The 20,495-nt window shown below is 34.7% G+C and overlaps 2 protein-coding genes across 3 annotated transcripts; one reads left to right on the top strand and one right to left on the bottom strand.

Annotated features, from left to right (window-relative positions):
* Nucleotides 1–544: 544 nt before the first annotated feature.
* On the bottom strand, nucleotides 545–3,869 carry LOC126699120 (protein FAR1-RELATED SEQUENCE 2-like). 2 transcript variants are annotated; one of them, XM_050396705.1, is made up of 7 exons: nucleotides 3,645–3,869; nucleotides 3,057–3,116; nucleotides 1,950–2,958; nucleotides 1,625–1,803; nucleotides 1,426–1,512; nucleotides 1,119–1,334; nucleotides 545–804 (listed from the first exon to the last, which is right to left on the bottom strand). In XM_050396705.1, the coding sequence occupies exons 3-7, from the start codon at nucleotides 2,500–2,502 to the stop codon at nucleotides 670–672; spliced, it is 1,170 nt and encodes a 389-aa protein (XP_050252662.1). In that variant the 5' UTR covers nucleotides 2,503–2,958; nucleotides 3,057–3,116; nucleotides 3,645–3,869; the 3' UTR covers nucleotides 545–669. The 2 variants fall into 2 exon arrangements, with proteins under 2 accessions (XP_050252662.1, XP_050252663.1); XM_050396706.1 differs by having other exon boundaries at nucleotides 1,950–2,266; nucleotides 3,645–3,868.
* A 298-nt stretch (nucleotides 3,870–4,167) lies between these two features.
* Nucleotides 4,168–12,772, top strand: LOC126699119 (probable U3 small nucleolar RNA-associated protein 11). The gene is made up of 9 exons (XM_050396704.1): nucleotides 4,168–4,391; nucleotides 4,583–4,664; nucleotides 4,746–4,836; nucleotides 4,940–5,031; nucleotides 5,114–5,207; nucleotides 5,308–5,387; nucleotides 7,541–7,621; nucleotides 12,210–12,309; nucleotides 12,400–12,772. Exons 2-9 carry the CDS (start codon nucleotides 4,609–4,611, stop codon nucleotides 12,490–12,492), a joined length of 687 nt encoding a protein of 228 aa, XP_050252661.1. The 5' UTR covers nucleotides 4,168–4,391; nucleotides 4,583–4,608; the 3' UTR covers nucleotides 12,493–12,772.
* Nucleotides 12,773–20,495: the final 7,723 nt, after the last annotated feature.

The following is a 20,495-nucleotide window of genomic DNA, read 5'->3' as shown; positions in this document are numbered from 1 at the left end:
GAAATTGGAATGCAATGCAGCCAAAACTGCTATTTGCAATCATTTGATGTATTTGTTTATTTTGGGTGTTGATGTATATTTTGGTCACCTATTGTGTTGTATACTTACCGTTTCTTTAATTTGTAACAAGAGTCTATATTAGTCATAGACTTAGTCTATTAGATTTTTTTTGTTAATTAGTTGTTATAATATTAAGTGGATATTGTAAAACCAGTTGTGGTTAATAAAGTTCTTGAAGATTGTTTTTGTTTTTTTCTTTTTTCCTTTTGTTGTGATATGATATATATAATTTCTATGATAACTAACTACCACAACTATTGTCAAAGATGGGCAATAATAGCCATGATGCTTTTGTTTGGTTTCAAAATATGCCGCCTATGGTGGATCATCTTTGCACCTCAATAAAGAGAGATTATCTTGTAACAGACTTATTGCTTCTTAATATTAGCCAACTTATGTTAGCAAAGGAGAAAGAAATTATGTACAAACAGATGATGATAAAAAATGATTTGCATTTAAAAAGAACTCTTACATTAATGTTTTAGAGTTAGAGAAGGTTCCTACCTTATTACAAAAGGTTGCCCAATGGGCTACATTATGAGACAAAAATATTAACCGTCAAGTTTCCATGTTTAAACTAATCTTATGACCCTATATATCATAAACAAACTAATTGCCCCTGCCATCTTCGTGTAATTTTGGATTTCCAACTTTTGTCACATCATTGGTACCAAACTTCCCAATAGAATTGCTTGGATGCTCATTTGACAAATCATAACATGCCTTCTGGAGTGGAGAATCATCCTAAAAAACAAAATGAAAACATTTAGTTTAATAAAATTACATATATGAGAAGCAATTGAATAAAGAAAAAAAAAATGCCTAATCTATTTAAATTCAACTGCATATTAAAAAGAATATTATTCTCAGTAATACCATGCTTTACAACATAATAAATTACAATTCAAATTGAGTCTCATGAGTTCTTTAAATGTAAAGAGAACACTACAATATTTAGAAATTAGGTGTAGGTAGACAAACAGTTAACCCTAAAAGAAAAAAAGAAAAAAGAAAAAAATCAGAAACACATAAGAATAGCAAAGTAAATAAATACATGCCTGAGATGTGTTTTCATGGTAACTAAATGGTTGCATTCCAACCACTTGTCTTATTATACTTGACTGAAATGGCGAGTTTCCTCCTTGTAGCATATTTGGCAGCCCATAATATGGACTCATCCCGATGATATTAGGAGGGCAATTAATGTTTGACCACATGATGGATTCTTCATAACTCTCTTTACCAATCTGTTGTGATTGTTGCAGTTCCAACTCCTGCATTATGTACAATATAAAATTCAATATACTTAAACGATTAAACCAAATAAATCTTAATTTCCTTGTGATACAAAATAAAGATTCCAACATTTAAGTTAAAACTCTTTTGTACTCCAAGCACCCTCAATCCCATAGTAGGGGTTGTACAAGACACATTCTCAACCTTAGTAGCCATCTACAAAATGTAAACAATAATAGTTAGTAAATACCATAAACAATTATTAATTTAAAATCAACAAGAAATATACTAAAACCTTCTTTTTCTTGAATTCATTTCTCTCACTTACTTTGGTTTTCTTTTTCTTTTTCCTTTCCTTCTTTTTTCTAACAACTTTTTCAACTATTGACTGCTTCCTTTTAGATGGTGGTCGTCCCTTTTGTCTAACCACTACTGGATCAAGTATGTTTTTAGTCTCTTTAGAAATTGCAAGATCATCTCCACATGAGGTTGAATCTGTAGGAATACCTATAGACATTTTATTTTGATTAAGTAAATAAATTTATTAATAGAAAAATGCAATCCTAAAACATAAGTAGGCACAAAAATGATGCAAAATAAAATGATAAGACAAAAAAAAAAAGAAAAAAAGGAAATCAACAAACAATGAATACCTGTAGAAATGGGTTCATTACTTCCACAAACAAGTTTTTCTTGTTTGAACTCTCCTTTTAATTCAAGAATTCGTGCCACCACCTTCTCACACTTATCTTCAGAATCTATTGCCAAGTCTGCAACCTCATTGAAGACTTTGTACATTTTATCAAAGCGTTGTGTTTCAGGTTTGACAAGCCGATTGTCATAGTTGATGCGAACTTTGGTGTGGCTCCTCTTAATATTTTTGCACCATCTTTTCAAGATGTACTTGTTTGGTACCTGATCAATCTTCATGTGAAAGAGCACCGTAATTTGATGCATACACAATATTCCCCTAAATTCAAAAAACCGACAATTACAATTTACTTCATTGGTATCCTTGTTAAAATAAACAATGAAGGTTGCATGCTGGGAATTTTCTCCAAATGCTCCATCTTCACGTATTTCGTATTTTGAAATGACACCATCTTCCTTACAAGAAGAAAAATTACAACAAACCTTCCCTAGCAACTCTTTTCGAAACTCTTTGTATTTTGCTGTTGTGTAAACACTTTGAAATTGTTTCTCCATAGCATAATGAGTAAAACATGGTATGGATGATTGAAATGAATTGAAATCTTCAGTATTTTCATTTACCACATTTTTTGCCAAAGCCTTATCATATTGTTCTACAAATTCTTTCAAGCTTTAATCTGTTGCTTTCCAGCACGATTACAAGCTATAGTCAAAGACTCCACCTCCCCATTATGTCCCTTTCTAGATGTTCTTTTAACCACTGCAAAACCCTTTTTATTACCATACCTTGTAAAATATTCCATGATATTGTCAATGGAACCAAACAACATTCCTACACAAGGATCCTCCACTTTATCTTCTACCTTTCTTGTTTCCTCTTTTTCATTCTCAACACTATCTTCATTCAACTCATTATTTTTCAGATCCACCGTATCCTTCATTTTATTATCACTATTGTGCTCATTCAACTCTACAAACCTAGAAGCACTAGTTATTTCTTCTTCCATGTGTCTGCAATATACATTATATAATGCACAGTATTTTAAAACAAAGTATGAAAATGGAATTAAAATTAAAAAAAAAAAAAAAAAAAAACTACTAGTCTCTACCTGTAATAAGCGTAAAGCACAGTACTAACTCACAGCAGGATCTTCAAGTTTAGCAATTACCTGAAACACTCAAGATGAAATAAGTCAATAGATTCTCATAACCAGATACAACGCAAAAAATGGGGGGCATATAACGCAAGAAATGTAGAAGTTTCCCATGCTGTATGATGGTTAAATTAGTGAATGTAGAGAAGTCCAGCTTTCTTTCAATGAGAATGAAATGTTACAGAGCAAGAAACAACAAAATTACAATCACAACTGAAGACTTAATACCACTTTAAAAAACTGAAGACTTGTTATAATCACAGCCAGAAAATTTTACAGAAATTCGACCCATTTGGCTAACTTTTACTGTCAAAAAATGAAAATGAATGATGAAATCTTTAATCTTTTCACCATTTTGCATCCTAAGAAACAAAAATACCCAAGCAGCAGTAAAATGGGTTCTAAAAAAAAAAAAAAAATCATTCCCTGCCATAGTGTTCGTCTAGTTTGAAAACAAATGGTGATTTACTAGGATTCATATTCTTAACACTTCACCCATCAGAAACCCACAAAACAAATACAAAACAGAAAGAGAAAAATTACTTCTCTGTCGTAATCCCATTTTTCAACGATGTGCGACGGCGGGGAGAAGAAAGTGAGCGTCTCTGCCTCCGCCTCTGCCCTCTGCCCTCTGCCTCCGCCTCTGCCCTCTGCCCTTTGCCTTCGTCTCCGCCTCCACCTCCGCCTCCGGTGTGTGAGAGTAATATTCTTCTTTCTACAAAACCTCTAAATCTGCTTATGTTCTGAATTTCATCTTATCGTTAGTTTTGTTTTCTTAATCTTTTTATTTTTTTTTGTTTTCTTTTCCTAGTCAGATTATTTAAGTTTTCCAAGTCAGATTATTTAAGTTGTGATTTGTGACTTGACAGTGACAGGTAAGCAATGTTGTAAAAATATTGTAGAATTGTTATAGACATAACATTTCTCATATTTTAATGTCTATGTCAGTATCATGTCAGTAAATAGAGCATTCTGTCGGCCGCGTAGAACTTTTCTATTAGAGGGTTAACAGTAGATATTATGCCCAAAATGTAAGGACTTTTTCGCCAAAATCTATTTTTGAAACACCTGGCTGGCGAGCCAATTCCCAAGTAGGGCAAAAGGGGAAAACTCTAATATGTAAGGGCATAATTAGAAGAAGAAGAAAAACACAAAGAAAAGGGAAGAAATCGGCTGATCAGCTCTCCCACAGAAGAGGAGATCGGCGTGAGAGAAGGAGAGAGAGAGAGAGAGAGAGAGAGGAAACTGATTTTGGGTGCAAAGGGATACTCTCAAAACGCAGCGTTTCAGGTTAGGATTTTTTATTTTCCCTCTCCTCGCCGTGTCCCAGGCGTACTCGTACGACACGGGCACGCCACGGCAGGCAAATTGCCGTGTCCGTGCTTTCAGAGAAGGAACCGATCACTTTAAACTTGCTCATACATACAGTTTGCACTGTTCTGAAAGGAACTTGAAGAGTTTGTTTGATTGATACCTTGTAGGTGTTGCTTGCTTTGTTTTATTCAACATGTCGTCCCTAAGGAATGCTGTTAATAGACGAGCTCACAAGGAGCGAGCTCAACCGTAAGTCTCACTTAGAAATATTTTCTTTTATATTGTACCCTTTCAAATATATATATAAATATTTTTCATTTTCATATCCAGACATGCAAGGAAAAAATTTGGGCTTCTTGAAAAACACAAGGACTATGTTGAGCGTGCACAAGCATTCCACAAAAAGGAGGATACTTTGCGGGTAAGTGTTCTTGCTTCTTGTTTAGCTGGTAATCAAACTCTCAAATACATAATGGGGTTGTTTTGTAAATGGGTTTATTTATTTATTTATTTTTGCTCTACAGAAACTTAAGGAGAAAGCAGCTTTTAGAAACCCAGATGAGTTTTACTTCAAGATGATCAAAACAAGAACTGTTGATGGAGTCCATAAATTAGAGTAACATTTTGATAATTCTTTTGCATTTTTTTTAGAATTTTTCACCCATGAATCCAAGTTGATTTGTAAGCTTCTGTTGCAGGAGTGAGGCTAACAAGTACACTCCAGAAGAGCTTATGCTGATGAAGACCCAAGATATGGGATATATTCTTCAGAAATTGCAAAGCGAGAAAAAGGTAGATCAGTGTTTTTTACTGTAAAACTCATGGTTGATCAATTGTTTTTTGCAAAATTTTCTACAAGATTTTGATTATGGAATTCCATGGTTCAATGCAGAAAATTGAAAAGCTGGCGGCCGTGCTGCACTCTGTTGATGATCAGCAATCAAATAGACATGTTTACTATGCTGAAGACAGGTTTGAACTTACTAACTCTTAATTCTTATTTGGATGCATTCTTATTTTTACTATTTGCTATTTTGACAATTGAATGGGTGTTGTTTATGACTGAGTATTAGTGTGGGCGGGGAGGTTTGTATGGTACATATGTGTTGTGAGATGATCAAAGGGTGAGGTTTTGGCATGACACATGGTGTGAGAATCAAGTATTGAAGGAATTGTTAATAAAGAGTTAAATTATTGTCTAATAATAATGGTTACCCTTTGTGTAATTGTTGGTCCATGTTGTTTGACATGGTTCAAGATGTGAAGCCCGAAGTCAGTACTGTTAATAATCACTTGATTATGGGCATTGTTAGAAATCGTGGCAGAGGACAATATTGGATTTCAGCATACCTTGCATGATAGTAAAACACCACACACTGAGTTATTCCACTCCTTCGTTGTCCAATGCACCATGAGCCTCCAGCTTCTTGTTCTTCTTTCTTTCATGATCAGAAAAACAGAAAATGGGACCTTCGGTGTTGGTGCACGCTACTCAAGCCGATACACATGATGCCTACAGTCTAAAAACCTCACACTCACTCAAAGAACATTTTTTACCAAGCAAGTTTACTTACTGTTTAGATTTTTGGATGCCCTAATGGGCCCTCAATGGGAGGCTTTTATAGCCACTTTGTATAGCCATGTAACTGCATTTGAGTTTTTTTTTTTTTTTTTTTTGATAAATAACTGAATTTGAGTAATGTCTAGCTAGCATTACTACAGATGATTGTTACCAGTCATCTGAGTTGCCTTAGGCATTGCTCCCATTTTCCTAGGTGTTACTCTTATAGTGAATGCTCTTCATGGGAGTTCACTTAACGACTTCCACATGCACATAGTGAGCATGATTTGGCCATGCATCTCTCCATATTCTTTCTATCGTGCTTCATAGAAGTAGATAACACTGAGCACACTTGCAAGAAAATTTTGGAAGCACTACACCAAATCCTCTTTGAGGACCAGCCAAGCAACATCCCTAAAGCATCTTGTTTATGCCATAGACTCATCCTAACAGATTATATCAAGTATTTCTAATCCCTCTCAATTTCAAAAAAATCATATCTATACTTGGTCCATCATAAACATCACAACGTATTCACAGTTATACTTATGTCGCCATCATATTGTACTATAAACTGTCAATAGTGAGTATACACTTAGTGATGTGTTACCGAATAGTCTTCCCTTTGCCCTGTGTTGCTTCCATTCATTCCTAATTGGTATCTTGAAAAGTAAGGATGTGATCATAGATTATCATATCTATACATGCTTTTAATGTTTGAGAATTGAAGCAGTGAATTCTATGTTTGATATTCCATATTGCAAATGGAGAAGGTTTGGAAGTGTAGGTTGACTAATAATGGTATGACGAAGGATTGGATCATCAAAAGTGTAGGTTGACTAATAATTGTATGACGTAGAACAAAGGGGACCAAAGTCAAATCAGATTTGAAATTCTTGGGTCAGATCTGACAGTGCTCAGACAGCTTTAATTTAAGGAATTAGGGTCAGGGTTTGGTGGGGGGGGGGGGGGGGAAAGGCCAGAAAATAGTAAGGAATAAAGGTTTTCTTATGTTCAGAATGAATATTAGGATTTGGAGGAATACAGGGGTCTGCCCCTTGTTAATTGGTGCTGCTTGTGTCGTCGTGATGGGGAAACAGTGGACCACTTTCTTCTACTTTGCTCAATAGCTAGAGCAATTTCATTCATGGTTCTCTTTCAGGTGTCTTGGTTTGAGCTTGTCTCATGTAGAAGGGAAATTGTGTTAGTAGGAGGTACCATATTGCCTGGAGAGCAAAGCATCCATCTTTGCTGTAGCATTTGGTTTGTTTTGGAAAAAATAAGAAGGCATTCCAAGGCAAGGAGCAATCCATGGGGAGAACTAAAAATGGGTTTCCTCAAGGCATTATACTCTTGATTATCAATTATCCATTTCATCAATATATATATATATATATATATTTTTTTTTTTTTGCTTTGTTGAAGCTTTATAATTTATGCTATGATTATAAACTCTTCTTTTGTTTCTGCTTTTATGTTGTTCTTTTCTCCTTCCCATGTTTCCTTTTTATACTCTTTTCTATTTGGGGTTTGGATCTGTCTTATCCCTTGATATTTCTTGCAGGGAGGAGGCTAAAGAAATACAATTACACTCTTTGAAAAGCACATCAATGCCTACTAATGACGTTTCCAATGATAGTAAAAGGTATAGACAAAATGTTTGTGGTTATTGGATACAGATTGATATGACTAATAAGTTTTGTTAATTTTGGAACTTGACCTTTTGCTCTTCATAGATTTGATATTCGAGGATCTAATTTGGCACTTTTACATTCCAATATTTTAGAAATGGAGGAGAAAAGTGATAGTTTGACTAGCTATTTGGTTGACATTACAAGTGTCATTCATACATTTGAAGAGAATCACAATGATATAGTCTTGGCATATGTTTCAAATCAATAAAATTGAATGTTGAATGTCATACAACAACAACAAAGCCTTAGTCCCAAAATTTTGGAGTCAGCTATGGATCCTTGACAGATTATTTAGGCACTCATTGATGAACATTATGTTTGGCTTTAAAATTCCATCAATAATAATAGGGAGATAAGTGCAAACATATCTTCAAATGTTTGAGTTTCTTCATTGGAAGTTAAAGCCCCCTTTTAATGAACTATGTTAAATTTATTTTCTAATGCATCTATTTTATTAATTTCAACCAAGTGTGTCTATGTCTACATATAAATAAACAAATAGATGAATTGAGCATTTTCCACCGCCTCTCTAAGGTGCAAATGAGTTGATTGAAGGTTTTTCTTGGCTCATAAATGAGCCAAGCTCCCAAAAGTTCGGCCCAAGCCAGTTGCTATATGAGAATTTAAGCAAAAGGAAAAAAATGGCCAAATAGTCCATTGCTTTTATTTCTCTATGCTTAGGGTCTGTTTGGATACCGCTTAATACTGAAAATTGAAAACATTATAGCAAAATAATTTTTAAATGTGTGAATAGTATCGTGAGACCCAATTTTAAAGAAAAATTTGCTGAATTAGACAACTTGTGGGTCCCGTGAATAATGCACGGGACCCACTAACAACATCGGTCCCAGTGCTAAAAACACCAAAACGCAGATGCACCCCTTTATCAGCTGTATCCAAACGGGTACTTAATTTATTATAATTTGTTGATTATTTTAGAAGGTCAAGTGATTAGCATGTGACTTTAATGAAGTTGGATGGTTAGGATCTAATTATTATATATGATATGAAGGGTTAGGATTCTAGCCTCTTTGGATTTATTATAGGTCGTTTTTGCTTACCTAATTTATGAAATTTCAGATTTGAATATTTCTTTTGAGCCTAGAGATTGAGGTTTTAGTGTTCAAACTCCAATCCCATTTTCAGTTTTTAGCTGTAATCTTTTTTTATTGATAGAATTTTCTTCTTAACCATTATTTTACACCATTCTAAGTTCTGTTCACCGCATCAAGTTGCATTGGAGCAAAAGATCTTAGATCTAAGTCACAAAATCCAGATTTAAGTCAAAGGTTGCAACTTTGATCTATGGTTGGTCGTGGTAGAGATTGTGGGGATAGCAGAAATCAATACCCTCAAATAGAGATGGTTGACATGAGGCAGATGATTGAAGATTTGTGACGAGTGTTATAGCGATGGGAACTAGCAGGAGCCCGTGTGGAGATGTTAAAAGGCAATCTCAAACCCTAGGACATGCTGAAAGGTGGTCTCAAGGATGAGAATGATGATATAGAAGACAAAGATTCCTTTCATGATGATTGATATATAAAACTTGCAGCATGAGGCAAATTGGAGGATAGGCTGGCATGTGTAGTTGAATTGAAGGATGAAAATTTTTGAAAGACTTTGTGTCATAGACTAGGATTTTTTACTTGGCTATGATGTCTACTTTGATGATGGTCCAAGTGTTCAATGCAAGTCTTTAGTGTTCTTTTGGGCACGGACGGTTTGCATTCACATGTTAATGTGAATAGCTCATGAGTGTTTGATGAAATTTGAAAGAGAAAATTTTTGTGAAGATGGATACTTTCACTTGGAAAGATGTGATTTCTAATAATCCTTCTATCAACATATTACTGAATCACGAGAATCTTTTTATTTTTTATTTTATGAAGATAAAGATACAAATATTTATTGTGATTGTGTTTAGGAAGGATTTATGGAGTGAGACTTAATTCAACAAGATTCAAGAGATGCAAGGATGAGGTTAAGAAAATTTTCAGAACAAAGTTGTATGGTTCCAAATGTTGGTAATTTATGCTAAGTAACTTGTTCATGTTTGGAGAATGGTTTTCAAGCTTGTTTTGCACTAGTTCTTAGTGTCATATTTAGGCTAAGGAGCTATGGATGACTAAGAAAGAAGTGATTGAAAACATTATATGGGGCTCCAAGACATCGTGGAGAATTGAGGCCAAACTCGTGTATGAGTTTTCTCCAACTTGGGAACAGCTGATGTATGAGAACTTTTAAGCCCAAAGGGGGGAAAAACAAAAAAGGACCGTTAGTCCATTGTCTTTTATTTCTTATTAATCCTTCTTCCACACCATATCTGAGTTCTTCAACCTAGGCACAGCTGGGAGTTTTACAAGTCCATATATGTAAGTCAAATATTCTTGAGATCTACCATGTAATGCCTTAAGTGATGAAGATTTCTTCTCATTTGTTCTATCTCTCTCTCGTTCCAATCAAGAATTCCTCAAAAGACTCGAGCCACAAATCCACAATCTCTGTCTCTCTCCCTCATACTTCATCTTTCTCCTTTTCGCTGATATCATCACCTGCAATTTCATTGAAACAACCACAAAGATCTCTCTTTTGACATTTGTTGAGTCTTATATTTTCTCTTCTAGATCTATTGTGGAGGTTCTGAAGCTAAGCAATTCACTGAGCTCCTTTTCTTTCTATGCTCCTAAATCTATTTTCTTTTGTCCTTTTAAGTTTATAGTGTGCTGTGAATTTTCCTGTACTTTTTGCAATTTTCACCTTATATATGTGTTTCAAAATTTTCCAATCCCAGGAAAACTCCCAGGGCAGAGCATTAATGAATTCTGTGTTCCCTTCTTCTTCTTTTTGTTTATTTGATTGTATTTTGAATTTGGCTTAAAGCTAAGATGAGATCGAGTTTGGTTCGTAGTGAGTTTTGTTGAGTTCAAGCTTGTTAAATGAACCTCAATTTGTGCTTGGGTCCCATATCTATTCAATCAAGCCTAGCTCAAGCACCATGAAGCCTTGGTCGGCTCAATTTGTTTACACCCTTACTCTTCTGAATATAATTGGCGAGGCCTAAAAGGTAGGCACTGTGTGAAGTTAAGCCCTCCCGATCTCTTTATTTTCTCTTATTTCCGACCTCACTTAAGAGCTCAAACATGAGAAGATACTTCCATTTAAATTTGTTTCACTTATTTTTTATTTAGTTCCCATTACTTCCCTCAATTTTTAAAAAATGAAGCCATTTAAAGGCATAAAAATAGGAAGTATTTTGCTATAAATTTATTTAGCTTGTCTTCCATTCACTTCCATCAGCATCCTTATTAAATCTAAATGTAGGATCCAACCTACCCATTTATCGGTTACCAATATGTGAATTTTTCGAATTAGATGAAACCAGTCAAATTTGCAATTTGATAAAGTTGAGTTCATGAATTGAGCATAAATTTCTTGACCAGCCCTAAAATCCAAATTCTCAAGCTCAGATTTTAGGGTTTCATAAGGTTTGTTAATTTTGGAGAAAAATATATTCATACAAACTTTTAAGACTTTTCCTTAATTTTTCCTATCTTTTCTTTCTGAACTAGAGTGGCTGATGGTGGAGGGTTTGGAGATATTGGGTGTTTGAGGTTGCAGGCTATCTGTGGGAGTAGTACCAGAGAAAAATGTGGAAAAGATGAAAACAGAGTATTAGAGGGTTATGGAGATATGGGGTGAGTGAGACCAGAGGAGTGATGTGAAAGAAGACTAAAACAAACTGGAGGAGCCATAGGGTTTTTATTATACTTACATTTTGGCCTTAAATGCTTCTTTATTAACTAAAGCCATATTGAACACAACTACACATGTATTCTCACAGAACTCCAAGTTTTCCAATTAAAATTATTGCATAACTAATCTGGGTTATGATAGATCTTTTATTTATTTATTATTATTAAAAAAAATGGTAGTGTCATTTTAGTGTGATGGTAGTGTGGTCACTGTGGCAGCGACAACTGTAATAGATCTAGTAGTGGTGGTGGGGCAGTCGCAGCAAAGGCATTGATTGTGTTGGTTGTGGCAATGATAGTGTGATTGTGGTGCCAATGGTATTGGAGGAAGAATGTTGACGAGGCAGTGGTGGCAAATGCATTGATGATGATATATTGGATGTAGTGACGATAGTGGAAGGATTCTTGTAAGTAGTTTTGGTGAAGGAATTATGGTGATTATCATAAATTGATTTTGGTGTTCTGTTTCCATCTATTCTTTCTTTTTTTTCTTTTTTTCTTTTTTTACTTTTTAAAGCACACCCATTTTCAAATGCATTTGTTGCCATTTTAGGGGAGCATAAAATACCAATGCAACTACACAAGCCCTAACTTGTCATTTAGTACAGGCGAAAATTACATATTCTTCATTACAATTTTGAAGGTCAATTTATCCTACAATTTAGTTCGTAAAATGCTTCTTAATTCTACCTTTTCCTTTTGTCTTGACTCCTGAACTCTTTGTTGTTATTCAGTGTTATTAGGAAGCAGTTGTTTATTTCCTATTCTTTTGTCTTCATTGTAGGAAAACATCCACTTCCTATAGAGAGCTAGAAGCAAGGAGGAATAGGGTCAGTCAGTTGGAAAAACTCTATATGGATATGGCGTTGCAGAAGGAATTGCAGGTATTTACATCTTAAACTTGCCTTAATTTTATTGCCTGTTGAGTTGCGCACCAAAGTTCTGGGAATAAAAACATCCAATTTAATAAACAGAAAAAGGGTCGGAAGCGCAAATTACGTGAAGATGAGATTGTTTGTCCCACCTCTAAACCAGTATACAAGTGGCGGCCAGAACGAAAGCGTTGAGAAGGTTTTCTTGAAGATATAGCATCTTTCTTTGGCTTGATATCTTGCCTCTTACTCAATTTGATTGTTATATCTACTTCATAATTCAGGAATGGGGCTCTAGTTGGCCACTGAGACTTGATTTTGTAACAGTATGAGTCCATGCAGTTCTTAAGTTATATTAGCATGTAGAAAATTTTGCTTGCATTTTCTGTTGTGGATTACATATAGTGACATTGTTTGGTGGGGCTTTTGAAAGTATTCCTCTTCTTTAGAAAAAGCATAAGCTATTTGTATTTTATTCGGTGAGGGAAAGTTGATTTTGTGAAGTGTGCCTTTTAAGTAGATTTTAAGAAACAACTGTTCTTTATGCAGATGATGTTCTCATATTTTTAAAAGGCAGCAGTCTTTTCAAACTGACCCCAACTTGATAGTAGGGTGGTACTTCTACTATCAATATTTCTGTCCAATATTTGATATTATTGAGTGATTTATTGTCAAAACAGAAGCTACCAGAAAGTGATTTATATTGGTCATTTTTCAATTCAAGGTCCTAGAGATATTCTTACTTTTGACCAATTTGTTTATTTATGCATTCTAATGACTGATCAAACCCTTTTTCTATTATTAATGGATGCCTCATTTCATGAATGCAAAGAGTACATGAAAACACGGACGACATTTATGGCTAAATAAATGTCAAATTCAACAGAAGCAAGACATTTAGGTTCCATGGTTCACAAACGAGTGCTTCTAAAGGGTTTTTAGCATATCATAGAATTAAGCCAATCAGGAACAACATAATTTGTTTTATTTGATAGCTTTTTCGTTCAAAAAACTTGTAAAAACTGGGACGTGCAGGTATGTATGCATAATTTTTATTTTTTTATTTTTTATTTTTTTTTATAGCTTAATTGGCTAATTTTGACAGGTACAACTTTTTAAATATTCACTTCCTTTTAGGTAGTGTTATACTTTTTTTCCAACTTATTTTGTAAGGCAAAATTAGCCAAAGAAAATGAGTTATACCAAACCAGAGAAGCTATATTTATGTACAAAAAAAACTGGTTAAACTTTAGTTTTTTAAATGTACATTCCCTCAAAAATTAATTTTTAATTTTTTTTTTTTTTATTTTCACATGTATATTCCTAGTTTCTTACTATAATCTAATTTTAATGTAAATGTTAGTTGACTCCTCTTAGACAGTCAATTGTTAGACTAGCCTTATTTTCATGCATTGCACAAACATAATACTAATATAAGTGGTATTATATATTAACAGTGCAACTTATTTTTGAGGTGGTTGTCGATCCCCCAATTTGGTCCCTCCCTCAACTAAAACCCAAAGCTCACCACCAAAGGCCCAAAACACCATATATGGCCATTGGCAACTGTACCTACAGTGTATGAACAGCTTCCAAGGCCCAATTCAACTAGGCTTAACTCAACAAAGCCCAAAAGTTGTTTAGAAGGGCAAGTGGTAACCTACCCAAGTTCGTGCCCTTGACACAAGCACAAAATTCGAGAACTAAAAGTGTAAAATATGGCTGGATGAGTGAACATGGCAGCTTGTAAGAACAACCAGCAAAGTTCCAAACTCCCACTATCCCACCCTCCCCCTCCTCTCCCCCCCCCCCCCCCCCCCCTTCGGCGGGGTGGCACGCAAGGGCACCCCCATCTATTATATAGAAGTAATCCTAAGGGGATAGTTTAGTGGTTCCTAAAATTTCATAATATCCATAAAATCTTGGATTCAAAACTTTTTGCTAGCATCTTGAGACAACCCTCATAAGAATCTTGTAATAACCTAGGGGAATTCTCTCTGTAATAACCTAGTACATGTCTACGAAGGGATTGCATATACCCGAGAGAATAGTCAGATACTCGAAGAGATTTGGACATTCTCATTTGTCAAAAAAGAAAAAAGAAGAAAAAAAGAGAGATCATAGTTAGTTTCTTTTACCAATTACAAACACAAATGGTTTGTTTGTTTTGAAGTAAAATATTTTCAAACGCAAAATATTTTAAAGGTATAAAATTTTATATGTAAAATATTTTCAAGCAAATCATCAAAATTGGTGGCGCAGCCACCAGAAACACTAGTGCCAACGGTCTGGTGACTGAACTGTAGGAACGATGACTCCAATGACTGGGCTGTTGGCGACCACCGCTAGAGTGTGTCTTCGATGATCGGACTATCAACACCGATTGTTGGAATGGTGTCTTCGATGACTAGAATGCTAGCATTGGTCATCGGAGTGGCAGCTCCATCAATTGGATAGCCAGCATTGATTGTCTGAATGGCAACTTCGACCACCATACTAGCGGTTCTAGCCATCAAACCGGTGACCTAGCCACTTGATGGGGTAAGAGAAGCTATTACGTTTTTGTACAATGTTTTACCAAAATTTTAAAAGTAAAACGTTTTACAACTTTTTTATAAAGGATTTTATGGTCAATGAAAAATATTTTACAAATTTAACCACATTTTACCTACAAACAAATACCTGGAAAAAAAAATTGAAGAAAAACTGCTATCATTACTCGTTGCCATCTTAAAATTGAATGACATCTGATTTATAAAAAGAGCTGCAATCGGACAAAAATGGAATGATACAACTTTCTATTCAAAGACCGTATGTGTTCGATAACACAAAATGGTCATCTACTATATTTACATATTACTGACAATCGTTTAATAAAGCATGTCTAACTTCTCTTCCTTTTTTTTTTTTTTTTTTTTTTACTATGTACACTTTCGTGACAATAGCTTTGAACAAAGCCACTAAGAAAATACAAGGAACAATATTTCTATTTACATTGTCAGCTGGCATCTTACTGCCCTTTATATCTAGGGTAAGAGAAAGCAGTTAAAGGTGGGCAACTCAAATTAGAAGTACCCATTCAACATAATCAAAGCTAGCTCACTATTAGTATTAAGACCACCTCGTTATCAAAGCATGGTTCTAGTAATTCTATTTTAGGAGTCACATAAACAAAGATAAACAATTCAAACCCAAAAACTCAGTTCGACCAAGGTCCTACCCTCTCCAAATATATCAACATGATAGGAGAATGATATTATCCAAATGATATTATAAAGTAGTTGATCCCATCATACTTACGTATTAAATTATTAGAGTTGCCAAATGATAACAATGAGGTAATCGTTGTTAGGTAGATGTGGGGTGTCTAACACCTTCTTTCGATGCACATAAACGAATTCCTAAACTTATTTCAATGATTCATAGATATTATATTGCTCAATTTTGGATAAGAAACTTTGCATGTTCTTAGCCCTAAGCTGGAAAAAGATAATTTAGAAACTAGTTGACAACCAATGCAATGCACAAGAAAGTTTAATAGAAATTTTTTTTTCTTTTATTTTTTGTCTAAATATAAAATTTAATAATTATGATAATTATTGCATTTATTGTGATTATATTTATATATGAACTATATATTCTACTAAAAAATAATTTGGGTAAGATTTTAATAGAATGTCATGTAAAATTATAAAATAGGATAATGTCATGTAAAATTATGAGGTCTCAAAAATTTAAATTACACTATTATAAAATTAACCAAATAGGATAGGATAACATCTTTGACACAATATTTGGATAGAAGTTAACCAAATATTGTGAATTTAAATGACAATATTATGAGGTCTCAATAGAATAGGATAACGTCTTTGGTTTTATAATGTTACAGGTATTACAAATTTTATCACATTGAGTTTACAAATTAACATGTCACAAATCCTAAAAAGGCAACCAGGATCGGCCCAACAAAATTTGGGGCCTAAGACAAAAATTTTATATGGGGCCTTTTTATATTTTAACATTAATTAAATAAAATTATATAATACTAATTAAATTAAGACTTGTGGGGTCTGAGAATTTGTGATCCCGGCCCACTTCATAATAGGGCCCAAGATCCAAGCCAAGGAGACTGATTTCCGAGGATGCGAAGTAAAAATCCAAAAAAGGCCCAAATATATGGCTGAGGACGATCTTATGCTCGGCACCTAACAAAACGCCTGAAGAAAAGGACAAACTCAGTACAGGAGCAGTACAAGGGAGAAAGCTGCTAACGCCGTAGTATGGAACCCTGCATCTGACAGACCCATACTCCAGACCATGCTATTTAACTTTTCCAACCACCTCCAACCACTCTATGTATGGATTGATAGGACGGGTCTATACCCCAAAAAGCAAAACTTACACGTGGACACTAAACAGAAAGTAAACACCAATATAAAAGGGAAAGAGAGCCAAGGGGGAGAGGGATCCCAGAAAAAGGATAAATCCTACAAAAGGGAGAAGGGGAAGGATACTATGCTCCTCGGACGTAGTCCAAAGACTTAAACCCTACAAGCCGCACCGATGGAAGGCTTAACTAGTCAAGCCAAGTCCACCCTCATATAAGCTTCCATAAAAACCACGACTAGACTGCTGACCAGTGATCAAAGTCCAGCCTTTCAAGCCAACACTCTACAAATTATATTGTTCGGGTCCTTTACATACGAGCCCAATGTCATTCTTGGGTCGTGAATAATCGTGTCCTTACAAGACTAATTTGATGTAAATACAGAAATTGATGAATAATACTAGTTAAACTAAGGTTAATTTCATATAGAAGATTGAATATTATAGTTGAATCAAAGGGAACTTACTTTAACTTGAATATATGATTATGCATAGTTAAGTACAGTTGTAATCTAAATTTTAATTTTATATATTCTTTTTAAGAGAAAGAGATAGATAGATAGTATTTAGTGTGTGACTTAGTAGGAGATTAGTCATCATTGATGATTTATCACATTTGCAGCATTTTATTTGAAACATCTTAGGGTTTCAATTGGGTTAAATTTTTATTGGTCTCCTATTTTAAAAGCCTTGTTAGAAATGAAAAAGAAAAATACTAAAAATATTACAAAACGTTCACAATAAATGTGATTATAAACTGTAATTTATGAATTTTAACAACTTAATTTATTTGTGTTTGAATTACTTTTTTATGTGATTAGTGATATGTCAATTAAATCTATAGTAAAATTTGTGATATCTTTAGCATTACTCTTAAAAAAAGTACCAATTATTTAAAAAATGTTATATTTTTATAAAATTTCGGATCTTTTACTAAGGGAGATGAGACCTTTTTTTAGTAGGGAAATTTTTTATTTGTTATGGGGCCTTAGGCCTGGGCCTAAGTTGCCTAGGCCTTGAGCCGGCACTGAAGGCAACTCAAATATTCATTTATAAAATTGTTAAAGTTCACCAATCATATTCATTGTCACATCAATTTGTAAATCTTATGTAGTAAAATTTGTAGTATCTTTAATATTTTTCTTTATATTATAGATTAGGTGCGCAAACACTCATGAATAATCCTATTTTTGGGGGCAACTCTATTCAACCTCTAAACTCGAGACCTTTTTGCCAGTTTTTGGAGTCTATATCCAAAATTTGGTATCAACAGCATGGCACAAGGATTAAATACGGTTCAAGTGCTCGCTTAAGCAAAGAAGGATGCAACGATGATAAAGTCAAATGCAGTTGATGAGAATTTTGTTCAGTCCAGCTAAATCCCCACCTATGTAAGCAGATATCATTAACAGTTTGTGGGTCTACTATAAAGCCAATACTTGGGACCAAGCCCACATTGGAATTTAGTAGTTTGGAAGTTTTGAAAATATGGTTCTGCGGCTCACTTAAGCAATTGATGGAGATTATTTGGCAGTGTTAAAAAAACACATGCTTAAGTGGTTGCAGTTGCATCCCCTGAAATCAAGTGTATTATATAGGTTTAATTAGGAGAATCTCTTTGAATAATTAGGTTATATTACAATTTAAAAAACTTATTCGTATACTAAAATATACAAGTAATAAAAAAAAATATGCATTTTTTTAAATAAGGTCTCAACTCCCAAAACAAATCAATCGTGGTTTTATATTTTCTTAAAAGTGGTATTATGAGGTCAACTTTACAATCCAAAGAAAATACAAAACTTATCAAGGACCATGATTGATCTCAAGTACCAATCTTGATTATCATTCTCGATGACTAGTCTTGAGTTTCAATTACCAATCTCAACGACCTGTCCCATCCCTCTACATCTTGAGGTTGCTGCCTTGAAGGACGTACCTTCAACCACCCTAAAGGGACAACTAGCTGACAGGTATAATGATGTTAGGCCTCAAACTAAACGGTAGGTTAACTAGGTTTCCTACAAAAAAAACCTCTCCTTAAATTCTATTAATAGCCCCTCACTCTAAAAAAATAAATTTCGGGAAGGGAGGGGGGTTGAACAAGCTGTATGCATGGTCTCTCTCTCTCTCTATCTCTCTAATTATTTAAATTTTAGATTTTTTTAATTGGATTGAAATTGATTATATTAAGCCCTTTATCATATAGTTTTTATACAATAAATTTCTTTATTTTTAATATCATATTAGTTTAAGTATTGACAAGTTTAATTAAATTCTTTATTAGTAGTATAAATTCATGTTAAATTATTAATTAGATAAATATATAACTATATTCTTAAAAATGTTGAAATTGATTAAATTATTATTTTTTAGTAAGTATGATAAAATTTTCAAGATAAAATATATATATATATATATATATATATCAGAGGAAACGTAAATTGTCCAAGAAAGTAGTAGTCATGATACTGAACAAAATTGTTGAAAGCAAAATCATGTATAAGCTAACTAGGAAAATCTTCTCATATTGTTTGGATTATGAACTGAATTTTTAGAGTACTATTCCAATGATTGTGATAAGCAAAAAGTTTTATAACTCAATTGACACATTGTGATGTTTCTAACGAAAATGTTCACGATTCAAATATTCTTCCTAAACTATCAATTTTTAAAAATAAATTTTATATATATATCATGAAAAAAGTTAGAGGGATGTCTTCAAAAGGCTCCTTTTAATGAGTATAAAAATCGGTTGCAATATAACATAACAAAATAACTCTTTAAAAAAAGGAACAATATCAAAGATCAAACTCTTTATTAATTTATTTTGACTAGAAAAAATCGTTACTCCTCTACTAATTAATAGTCCCAAGGCTTGGAGCACTTGTTTGAACTGGTTAGCCGCTTGGAGTGAGAGGAAAAATGGTCGGGCATCACTCACTCTATTTACACTCCACCTTGTCGCACCTTTCAATTCATGCACTAAGAGCATCCACAGCAGTGGAGCTAAATTTTTAGCAATTTAGCTCCACCAAAAGTTACTTTATCTATTTTACCTACACACATACTGCAGCAGTGGATCTATTTTAGCTTTCAGGATAATAAAATAATATAAACATCACAATAAAATATTATAACCACTACAATAAAATAATATATTTCACTACCAAAAAAATATTACACCACCAACCTCAACCACCTCAACCATCAACCACAGGCACAACCACCCCCACCACCACCATCACCACCACCACCACCACTACAAGCAGTCCACAGCAAAAAAAAAAAAAAAAAAAAAAAAAAAACCACAACAAGCACAAATTCCACTGCCACAAACACAAACACAAACACAAGCCGACTTGTATCATCGCTGGGCAGCGAGGAGTGGATGGTAGAGGTGGGCGCTGGGTTGGGCTTCGATCGGCGATCGGCGCTGGGCAGCGAGGAGTGGTCGGTGCTGGGCTGGGCTTCGATCAGCGATCGGTGCTGAGGAGTGGTCGACGTTGGGCTGGGCTTCGATCGGCGATTGGTGCTGGGCAGCGAGGAGTGGTCGGCGCTGGGATGGACTTCGATCGGCGATCGGCGCTGGGCAGCGAGGAGTGGTCGGTGCTGGGCTGGGCTTCGATCAGCGATCGGTGCTGAGGAGTGGTCGACGTTGGGCTGGGCTTCGATCGGCGATCGGCGCTGGGCAGCGAGGAGTGGTCGGCGCTGGGATGGACTTCGATCGGCGATTGGCGCTGGGCAGTGAGGAGTGGTCGGCGCTGGGCTTCGGAGGACTGAGCAGAGAGGCTGGTTTGATTAAAATGGAG

This window comes from Quercus robur, chromosome 9, assembly GCF_932294415.1.
Source record: "Quercus robur chromosome 9, dhQueRobu3.1, whole genome shotgun sequence".
NCBI classification, from domain to species: Eukaryota; Viridiplantae; Streptophyta; class Magnoliopsida; order Fagales; family Fagaceae; genus Quercus; species Quercus robur.
Note: the sequence above shows the minus strand (reverse complement) of the source record. Positions and strands in the feature narration are given on the sequence as shown.